The 12,041-nt window shown below is 34.9% G+C and overlaps 1 protein-coding gene across 1 annotated transcript in view; it reads right to left on the bottom strand.

Moving 5' to 3' along the window:
• The window catches only part of MYO16 (myosin XVI), a 354,523-nt gene that overhangs the window by 117,649 nt on the left and 224,833 nt on the right, over positions 1-12,041 (bottom strand). The window contains exon 17 of the mRNA XM_053971244.1: positions 547-658. Coding sequence (XP_053827219.1) covers positions 547-658 — 112 coding nt within the window. The remainder of the gene's footprint in view (positions 1-546; positions 659-12,041) is intronic.

Raw genomic sequence — 12,041 nt, 5'->3', positions numbered from 1 at the left:
CTTCTTCATTTGTTTCATAGAATTAAAGACAAACAGCAGGTCTGTCTTCCTGTTGCTTTTGGGAAATTAAGTCAGCTCTTTCAAGTTACCTGGCTCTAATTTTCTTTCCTAAATAGGTATTTACTTCTTTTCAGGTGCTGTTAGCATATGTGTGTGTCATAAAATTAAAAAGGATGGGGAGATAATCAGGAAGAGGAAAAAATTTCCGTGGCTTTTATGAGGTGTCATATGGGATTTGATTGCTTCTTTTTATCTATGTAATTTAATTGTTCAGAGTATTATACCTTGAAGCTGTTTTGTGAATCTTTAAGAACGAAAAAGATTTACATTGTTGGTTCTGTGCCTAATTAAAAGTGATTACAGTAATTTCCCTGGAGTGAACTAGTGCTGTATTTGTTTCAATGTCTTAACTAACAGGGAAAAAAAAAAAAAGACCGAAAGGTGCTTCTTTTACCCACAAAAGGTTATCTGTGAGAGTTACTTATGGCCTGCTTTCAACTAACATGATTATTTTAGCCACAAATAACACAAGCTCATGTAACTTACCAGGCTATTGAATCCCAGAGCACCTAGAGCTTGTTTTAGTATGGCTAGTTTCTCCCTGTTTTGAGGGTTAGCTGCTAACATCGTCTCTTCTGATACAGTCTGGCTTAGATACCTGCACAGAGGAAAAACAGCATATCTGGTATTTACAAGGCTGGTGCATGATCAAGCTTTTGAAGTTCAAGTTCAGCTTTACATTTCTAACCAGAGGTTTATTGAAGATTTTTCTCAGCCTTTGGAGGGAGCAGTACCAGGAACAGAATGTTCTGTATTTCTTAAACTTTTGCTTAAGACTCCGCCCAACCCCAACTTTAGCCCTACATGGCAGCTGAAATTTCAAACTGGGTTTATACTATTGCCAGTTCTGCCACTTTTGCACTACCAGAGATCCCCCTTCAGAAGGCAGATTTAAGGAGAACTTCTGATAGCTCTGACTGCTTTAAATTCCCCTCTTGCTGACATGGGAATAGATTAGCCCTTAACTACCACGGTGATCATTCCTTCCCCCAGCAGCTGAATGGGTGATAGGTGTACTCAACAACTCTCAAAATGAAGCAGTAACCAAGTACACAGAGTAGTAAGTGTACAGCCCTTAAGCTGTACTGCCTTGCACACTGCAAAGCAAAAGGCAATTTTATCTATCTTCCTAAAAACAATTAGCAGAGATTAACAGAGATAACAGATTAGCAAAGAGAGAGACTCATGCAGCAGATGACTCAGGAAAGAAGAAAACGTAATCAACATAAAGAGTAATAATACAAAAGAGATTAATCACAAACTGTAGCAAAACAGATTATTGAAAAGTGCAGCAATCTAGTATTTACAACCACTTATTTTGACCCTCTTGAAGTAAGTCCATATTTTTAAAAGTATTCAGGTATCTTCATAGAGCTGAAATCACTAAGAATGAGGTGTCTGAATATCTTACAGGATCTGACTTCTAATTACATAATGCTGAGAATGTAAGATACTTTCTTTTCTTGTTTTCATTAAATTAGCATAATCATTAAAATACACATTCATCACACAATCTGCAATCTTCACAAATGTCACTTAAATAAACAAAAGAATTCTCCACACCTTTGTCCAAATAACATCATCACTACACCAACAAAGGTAGACAATTTACATACATTTCAGCCCTCACCCTTCACCACAATTACAACAAAAATTCCCCACAACTATTCTGCTCTCTACTGATGTTCAGTCCACGATCTGTCAATTAAATATGGGAAACAATACTGGTTTAATTTTTGAAAATTCTTGTTTACAATCATATTCTCATACCACTATAGAGGAGACATAGAGGAGACTATTACCACAGAAGGTTTGGAAACACTCTAGTAGGGGTGGTAGTTCTTATAAGGATGCCCTTTTACATGAATATATGTAGGAAGAATTATTTAGTATTTGCACTTTTCTAACAGATGAGGTTTAAATAGTACCAACAATGAAACATAAAGTGCACTTTTAGTGAATCCATATCAGATTTACCAGTGTGGATTCCCCTTGCAGTGATAATGGCATAATTTACCCCAGTACATGGGCAGAAGAAGAATGATGGGGTTAAAAATGTGTGCCTGGGAGCATAAGTACCTTTTGCACCCACAGGAGGACTAACTCAGCAATTATCTCAAGTATGAACAAGCCTCTCATATCAGTGGATAAAGCTGGTGGTTCACAAACCATTGAGAACGTGTGTCTGTGAGCATCACTGCCAGGGCTCAGCACTGGTTCCTCAAGGTTACTGAAACATTCATTTTGTCAGACTGAGATAGGTACAAATGATAGCACAGCTGTCAAATCAGCTAAAGCAGATGATACAACGCGTAGCCAGCTTTATGTTGTTTTGTGGGTTTTTTCTTTTTTTTTTTTTTTTTTTCTGGGGATTTTTACCTTGCCTGTAGGTTCAAAAGCAGCCTAGAATACCTTTAATACTGCATCTGGCATAGAACCTTCTGGTGTAAAGGTTAATCCATCAGAAAACTCTCCACTCTTCTGAACTGCTGCATGAGCTTATGCCAGTAATGTTATGCATCATAAATTGGTGGCACTTTTGCTCCATAATTCAGAGATTTACAGCAGCAGCCACTCTGCTGTCAAAATATTCTATTGTTGAATGTTGTAGGAGTTGGAAGCATATGGCCATTTCTGCAAAAAAAGCTTCCTCCTCAATGGTTTTCTCCCTAAATAACTCTTTGTCTCTCTCTATACTGAGCAGGGAGTAGTCTTTCCTGTTCTGTGAAGAGAACACTCCACACTTCTCCTTTTCAAGGCACCCCATTTAACCAGCACTTTTTTTTGCACAGCTGAAATGCTGGTGGGTACTGCTGTTGCAGAAAGCTGAGTACTACCAACGCCTCTGAGAGCAGGCTGCAGCACAGCAAAGTGGTGCAGAGCCCTCACTCCCTGAGAGGAAAGGGCTGAGCTGAAACCACACGTGCTGTTCTTGCCTTCAGCACAGCCCTTGCTGATTCAGCAGGGGGTAAACTGGGTACCTGCCAAACCAGGTGCCTGTGGCTCTACAAACCATCCATAAACTGCAGCAGCTGCTGGGACTTGCCTTTTGGAAGAGAATCTGACTTTCCCAGCTATACACGTCCTGAAGACTTAATCAGCAGATGTGCTGGTGCTCTTGGAAAGGAATGCAGTTGGACATTTTCTAAGGTGCACTTCAATTTAGTTTCCCCAGTCTAAAAGCAATTAAATTATTTTATAACATTTCATGAGACCCACTCATTTTCCAAACTATTTAAGGACTAATGAAATATGAAACATTGCTTTGAAGATTTGGACATTTGACTGTTATACATTTATAATATAGAGTATACTTATATTAAGGACGGATCAGTTGTATGGACTACTTGGAACTGCTGCTGGGTATCATATTACCCTCACAAAATGTAGGAAATATACAATATAACATGATATATTCTAGCCATACAAGGAAATATATTTTCCTGTTTATTAAGTTCATCCTGCCTCAGAAACTTAGTAACATTTAGATAGGATTTTATTTTTCTTTTAAAACAGTTCCCTGGCAGCTCATTCTTTCCACCTTAAAGATGTTGAGGACTAAAAGGGTTTGAGACACCATTTGTGTCCATATTACTACTGTCACCTATTTATGCTTAAGAACTAGAGTCCAGAACAAACCTTAAATTGTCCTCTCTTCTACAAAATTAAGGAAAGAGGAAAGAGATGCGTCACAGTGCAAAAGTCCTAATAATAATAAACATTCCTTGGTTGAAGATATACATCACTTTTACATAAAATATAAACTTTTTTCTAGGATGTGTATCTTTCCTCATATTTATAGTGTATTTTTGTCTTTTGACATAAAAGTGGCCTGGGCAGAATGGCATTGCTGGTGATGAAGAGGAACTAAACTGCTTAAAATTTAGATTTTGAATCTACCATGGAGATTTTATTTATTATTTTTACTTTGATTTTTGCTATTGTGAACTATACCCAGGAAAAACTATGATGTTACTTGAGTGTGTGTAATGTTCCTATAAGTTTCCAACAAAATAGTCTGTGTTCAAATGTAAACCAGATCTGGTGACTCCTGAGTTTTTTGTTGCTGATAATTTTAGTAAAAGAGGTACTATTGCTATACAATCCAGAGCTGATGCTCCATAATATCTGATGCATACAGGCTGTGCACCAGTTTCATGCTTACTTAGTTCAGTTTTACTCGCCTTACTGGCATATCTCTGTGGGCAAATTCATTCTGCAAATGCACAGGCAGATTAGTTTACTGTAGCTTTAGAAAAAGATTCTCAGATTTTGGATGAAGTTGAGCCTCTTAACTGAAGGTAGCTACTCAGATAAATGATATTTATATCTCTCAGAAGTGACAAACCAAAGAGTTTCTGCAGTTCTAGTAATTAATCCATTTTTCCTGACTGCATAACTGTTTAAATGCTACCCCATGCTGACATTGGCATCGGACTAGAACTTTTAACAGACAGTTTATCAGCACACAAGTTTTAAAGACATGGTCAGTGATTTTTATTTCAGAAAAGAAGAAATTCACTGATTCACAAAAATTATTTTTTTAAAGAAGATAAACTAATTGAATTGCAGTATAGTCACTTTCAGTAAAGCACAATGGTACATTAGATAGACAATTTCATGAGAAAAATAAGGGACTATAGACTTTTTCTTTCTGATTTTTTTCCTAAAAGTTCTAATTTGCAGCACTGTAGCAATCTCATCTATTCTAGTCCATAAAAGAAAAAAAAAATACTATTTAGAAGAAAAAGTAAATGGTGGTAATTTTTTAGTTTATTGTTTATCATAATATACAATTTTTGAACCATCATTAGAATGACACCATAAGTCATATTTTCAGGTAGGGGTGTGACTAGTACAACCAAGAGTATAAAAAAAATACTTAGTATGGCATTCAATTCTTAAACATTATTGACCCATATAATTCCATAATTACCTTACCGTTTGCCTTATCATTCTCATTAAAATGGTTACACATCATCACAATTATTTGACTTACATATTTGGTACACAGATCTCAAATATGAGAAAGAAATATGTATGTTAGCTTACCTGAACAATACTGAACTTTTGTGACATAAGCATATTTCAAAATTTCCTACATAACCCTAGCAATTAAAAACTTTGTTCAAGTAATTAATCCTCTGCTTAGATGATTGAGCAAATAATGAGACTAAAGCTTCAACTAGGTAAGACAAGCAAAGACTAAAAAGAAAAGTTTTGACTATCAGTTTGCCACTGACAGAAACTCAGCAAAATAATACCTGATTTACATTAATTTATTTTCTTTTGAACTGTAACCCAAGAGCATTTAGTAACAAAGTTACTAATGCCTCATTCAACATAAACAATTTATGTAATTTCTGTTTATGCTTAGAACTGCTGCATTTATTTAAAATCTGTGAAAAGACAAAAATAAATCTGATAATAAACCTTGATATTTCACTAACAAAATAAATTAAACATTACCAAAACACTATCTTAATCACTTTGCACTTGTAGAATCTGACATCTGAAATGTTCACATATTCTGTAAGAGCAGCCATTTTATGCCACACACAATATTACATATTGCTCTGTAGGATACAGAAATATCTACCTCATTGCACTGGTTCCAGTCATATCTGGCAGCGAAACTGTCTGAAACAAATTCGTACGTTGCAACCAATTCACCAGAAATTCCCTTTTGTCTGGACTGTTAGAATTGGGTTTCAACTGAAGATGAACCATGAATTTGTCAGATGGACACTGCTTTTCTGAGGAATTTCCTGAAGTAAATACATCTTTTCATGAATAATTAAAAGAACTCTTGGTAGGATTATATCATTACATGTTTCTAAGTCACTGTAAAATTTTAGGATAAATCCTTATGATTTAAAAAAGTGAATTGGGGTTGTTTGTAAGCTAGCATCTAGCTGCTTCCCACTTGACTCCTTTCCTGATGGAGGATAACACACCTCCATTTTGTTGTACAGCTTTCTAGGCTATACCAGGTTTGACATAAGAGAAACAGTAGAAAATCAGTACAAAAAAGTCTTGAAACTTTTTAGACAATAGTGAAGTAAATGCTGCTTGTGGTAATAAGTATTTCAGCAACCACAGTCAAGATCTTCAGTAAAAAAAACCCTCAGGTTACTGGCAAAAATCTTCATTTTCTAATTCTTTATACTCAGAACAATCTGTGCTCAGATTAGCAACAGAGGACATATCTTTAATACCAAAAAACACCCAGAAAAACAACCCAACCAAAACCAAACTACCAAAACTGCACAGAAAAGCAAGGGACTGACTAAGGGTATCCTGCTTTATTGTTCACAAAAAGTGACAGAGATCAGATGAAAGCATAATTTGTCCAGGAATTAGGCCCAACAGAAATGACTTACTAAAAAGATACAATTAAACAGCAAACAATTATAGAATAAGAGAAAAGGATAACTGAATGTACAAATTCAAGGCAGGTAAGGCTGATTAGGCAGTGGATCATCAGAACAGCATCTAGTATAAACTAAATGAGAGTCAAGTATGCCTTGATAATGCAAAAAAATTAATCATTATATATAACACCCTTATTTGCATAGGCCAACATAGGAGTCATAAAATACTTAGCATGGTTAAAGCTTGAACTGGACTACTCTGTGTTATTTGGGACATCCCATTTCAGGAAAGTCAGGATCAGTTAAGAAAAAACCCAGAGGAAAGTAGCAGCAAAAGATGTATCAGAAAATAGACTTAGGAGCAAAACAGTTCATTAAATGTCACCTACAGAAGACTGAGAAAGATATTACAAAGATGAACATTTACACAGTCTGGAGGAATATACCTGGAGGTTTTCAAGATTCAACAAAGCTCTGAACAAGCTGATCTGATCTGCCAGCTGGTCCTGCTTGGAGCAGGCAGTACAGTAGAGAGCCCCTGAAGTCCCTGCCAAAATGAATTATTCTGTGATCCTATGAAACACATTTAATTAATTTCTCGGATGAATTGGCATTTGTTGTTTTATTTTTTATCTCATGTAATATCGGTAATTTTGGCCCCAGAAAGCTGGCACATGAAGCAAAAATAGATCTTTAATTGTTGCAGACATTGCATTGACCTTTAAATAATCCCTAAAATGCAAAAATTGACTACAGGTGTTAGAGCCATAAGATATCTGAGGAGGAGTAAAATTTGATCAGAAATTTACATTGTTCAATATCTGAAGGGATGACAGGGTTCTAAAATCAGACCAGTCTTAAACACCAAACTCCTACCAAAGGATGAGTCAAAAAGGAAGATAATATTTCTGCTTTTCTGCTCAGGTAAGCAATCCTTTCCACTAGTCTACCTAGTAGTTAAAAAAGTACTGCATTATTATTTTATGGGGAAGAAAATTTCTTCTGATCTTGAAACCAAATATTTTGACAATAAATTCTAAATCATCTTTCTTTTTTAAAATTTTAGAAAACTTAAATCTTATAGAAATTAACCTCACATTTTAAGAAAAAATTATATGTCCAATTTATAATCAGAAAATTTCCAGACACTTTAATTACCTTTTATGAGCTAGAAACCAAATAAAACCTCTTTTAAGGTTTTTTTTTTTTTAATACCTTCAAAATACCTGGATTTTTTAAAAAAAGACTGGGGGCACAGGACCAAACTCTTGGAATTGATGAAAATATCCAATGCAAGCTGGATCAAAATAATTGTCAGGACACATGCTATGACCACCACACCTCCAAGTAAATACAGCTTAGCTTGATTTTGTACCTAGACATTAAATGGTTTGTACCTTCCACATGAAATTATTTATTAATAAGGCTACCAGGATGCCTGAATAAGAATCCTTTCTTGCACATAATCACTCAGGGAGGATAAGATCTTTATTCTACTGGGCTTCTGGGTAAAGGTGTACAGTAAATGAACTCAAACTTACTTAAGTTAGACTTTATTTCTAAGTTAAGTTCACTTATGAAGTGAAAAAAATCATTCCAAATACCAACCTGAGGTAGAAAATCACAAGTTTCAAGATCTGGGAATGATAGAATCATGGTCCTGCTAAGAACTGGGAACATGAATGCGAACCCAGATGAAACTGCCCTGGCATTAGCTCACAAATCAGTTATATTTTCTTTCTTTTGTGCTGCTGAGGCAATAGATTTTCAAAGGACCTCTCTGTTTGCACAGTAGATCCTGTCTTGATACAAAGGCTTGGACCATTGTATACCAGATCTCTGGAGGCCTTTTTTAAACCAAGAGCAAAGGAAAATATTATTTTTCTCTGTTTATATCCCTTTAGTTGGTAAAAGAAAAAAAAAAATTGAAAAAAAAATGTATGAGAAGAGCTGAATGTCATAATCTGTTCTTTGTTGAGACACTTGGCCAACTGGCTCCTGTAAAGAATTAAAACTTCTATGCTGTGCTTTCTTCTGCTGATCCACTTGCCCACTTGTAATTTCCCTGCTATTAGTAGGATACCTCTATAACTTACCCAGAAAGAAATAGAATAGTATCAGCTCCTACTCTGGCACAATTGAACACAAAATACAGTATATTTTGTTTGCTAAAAGGAGTTTAAAATTATTGGGTAAATAATTTACATTGAAGGAGCAAAGAATAAATACTCAAGATAAACTGATCACTAAATACAGGACTCTCTATCAATAATTAATTAGGCAAGCCTCTGCAGATCATGTTGTGAATCAGAAATTCTGCATTTTGTCTATAAAGCTCTTATTTCTTTTATAAAAATAACATACAAATAAAAGTCATAATACTCTTTCACAAATTAAAAATATTAAAAATATTTTAAAAATATATAAAATATTAAAAAAAAGAAAAAATCTTAAAACTGAGATCCTGATACTTAGTATTTATTTATCCAAGCCAGAAGGTTTTTGTTCCAACTTTTAGGACAAAAACCCCATGCTTTGTTTTTTGTTTCTTGTTTTTTGTTGTTTTTTTTTTTTTTTTTCTGCTGTTTGTTTTGTTTTGTTTTGTTTTGTTTTGTTTGTTTGGGGCATTTTGTTTGTTTGTTTGTTTGGCTCTAAGCCTATGGAAACTTCTCACGCAATAGTTCTCCAAAACCATTATGTGCTGTTTGGTTAAAGAAATTTAGAAGAGATGATTGAAACCAGGCACTTTCAAATCATCTTCATCCTGGATATGATTTCCCGCATATATCTCCCCTCACACAGAGGTGTCCAAATTCTTTCTAATCGTGACAATAAGCAGGGTATAGAACTGACTTGTCACTTGCTATGCATGAGCCTCTTTATAAGTCAGCTTTATAGGCAATTGCTAGGAAATACTGTGCCCATAGCTCAGAGAAGAGCACATCAGACAGATGGAATGGATTCAGGAATACCTACTGGAAACATTCATTTTATTCCAATGCTGTAAAGCCTTTTCTTACAGCTTAACCTTAATTAAAATGTGTCATTTAAAAGAATGCACAATTGTGCTCTCAGTGCCAACTGCTATAAAATGCTTGTTCCAAAAACAGACACAGACCATGCCCATCATGACATCATATATAGTGATTTTATGCCACTGGAAAAACAAGAAGTTGGTTTCTTTTCTTGTCAGGTTTACAAGTACTGTGAAGTAGAATAATGAATTATTTCACCACTGTGTATTGTCCCAATTCAGCAAAACACGTCTGTGTAACTAACTTCAAACCCATGCTTCATCCCACTGATTTCCATTGAATCTTAGTATCAAAATAAATATCAATAACTGGAAGTTATAGGTGAACACCCTCTGCTGAGCTCTGGTTCACTGAGAAAGAAGAAAAGGCAGACTGAGGTGCGTGAGTCTGGAGGAAATAAATGGTACTGGTGACCTAGACTTTAAGCAGACCCAAGCATTGCTTACATAATTTTTAGGCCTTAATTATGTTATCTTACACTTATTTCTAGTCTGTGCAATGGCAATTCCAAAGATACACAAACATTCCTGAACTGTAACTGTATGACCTAGGCATAGTGCAGAAAACACATCTAAGATATTTAGCTTAGATGAACGTGCCCCAACACAACCATGGCACTTTTTGCTCAACACCATCTGGGGAGTCTCTGATACACTTCACAGTGAGCCACACAGACTTATCTTTCAGCTTTACTTGTCATTATATAAAGCCTAAACCAGAACATCATTACAAAATCTTCATTAGTTGATGCTTTGTTGCTTGAAAATTCTCAAGAGAGCCAATGTCACAGGAGGATGGAGCAGTGTTTCATAATCAGGTTCCAGCTCTAACACAATTGATATGCATGTTGTGGGTGTCATTTAATGTGACATTGTATTAAGAAGCATGGATTAACAAGCTAAATCCCTTCCTTCCCCTTATTAGTGTTGCCCAATGAACCATGTACTTGTACAATCATGTGAAAAGCATATGGCTTTTTCCTTTGCAGTCCCCATTCCTCCCTTCGCATCCAGTTCAGGGTAATAGTCCTTATTAAGCACAATGGTCATCAGAAAAATTCAACATTACCAGATCCATTAATTTTACTTTAGCTTCATGTAGAAATCATAAAATCTCAGATATGGGTTAGTTGCATACAAAATATAAGCACTTAAAAACCAGTTTTCTTACAACTAGGTCAGTTTACTGCCCTCATATTAAATATTTGTGAATTATTTCACTGAAATATATTAAATTTTTGTAAGAGTTTAGCTATTCCTATGACTACTTACTAAATCCCATGATGCAATTTAGGTATAATTAAAGTTTAGGATTGTTTGGCCTGACTGAAAATTAATGACTTCATAGTTCTACATATGTTTTAAAAAATGCTTTCAGAACTGCTGGGATGAAGGGTATTGAGTATATAAAAGCAAGCCATTACCTTTCAAAAATAAATTCCACCAATCTCTACCATACTTACAAACTCACAGAGTAAGAAATTTCAACAAACCTTTTTATTTCTTTAAATATCTCATGTGAATATGGGAGGACAATGTATTCTGCTTAGTGAGGAAAAGCTGCTTTGCACTTAGCACTGTTTGATATGTAAACAGGAATGAGATAAAGACAAAGCAAAACAGTTGACATCAATGAAGTAAATGACATTTCCAGAACATGATAATGAATAGCTTCTGGATTTCTTCTCTCAGGGAAAAAGGGCATGTATTATTCCTTATTTTTCCGCCTTTGCCACCAGTTTTTAAACATATTAGAATCTGAACAAATTTTACACCCTTTGAACCTTGTTACCCTGTAGCACTGAGCTGGAGTTACTGCTTATCATTTAAGTGCACATATTTTTCATAACTCGCGCAATAAAGTAGCAAAAACAGCACTTAAAAATCTGAATAGCTTTATTAATGTCAAGAGGTATCAGCATAACTAAACACTGTAGACAGATTTGATGACAGCCAGAACACACTTTTATTTTTAGTCTTCTAAACTAACAAAATTACAAGTTATGTATGTGTTTTGTAAACTGGTTTTAGCGCAGAAAGCTCATGTGTTATCTAGTAAGTAGTTTTGCCTTGATATTTTATAAAATTAAATTTCAAGTAATTCTGTAAGACTGTGTGTACTATGAAGTACATGAGTTTTACAGACAGTGGATATACTGAAAAGGAAAGCAAAGAAATACATATCGGTCTTTAGCCTCAAAATGCTAAATGTTGGTAGGCTTCAATGGTTTTTTTTTCCTAATTATATTTTTTAATGTTTTTTTTCCTAATTATATCGATAATCCTGTGGAATAGGTTGAAATCAGAGACTCAAGCATCCTGTTCCTAAAATCACACAAAAACATAAATTTAGAATTATTACGTTAAAGAAAAAAATGAGTGCTCAATAGGAGTGACTCAAAATAGAAATTTTCACACGTCTGATGGTAACACAAGAATTAATACAGACAGTATACCTTGACCTGTTTGTGTGACTCATGATTCATATATTTTACAGAATCACAAAATCTGTCAACTACCACTCTAAAACTATAATTTTGAAGCTTAATATACATGAAATAAGGAGCATAATG

This window comes from Vidua macroura, chromosome 2 (assembly GCF_024509145.1).
Source record: "Vidua macroura isolate BioBank_ID:100142 chromosome 2, ASM2450914v1, whole genome shotgun sequence".
Taxonomy (NCBI): Eukaryota; Metazoa; Chordata; class Aves; order Passeriformes; family Viduidae; genus Vidua; species Vidua macroura.
Note: the sequence above shows the minus strand (reverse complement) of the source record. Positions and strands in the feature narration are given on the sequence as shown.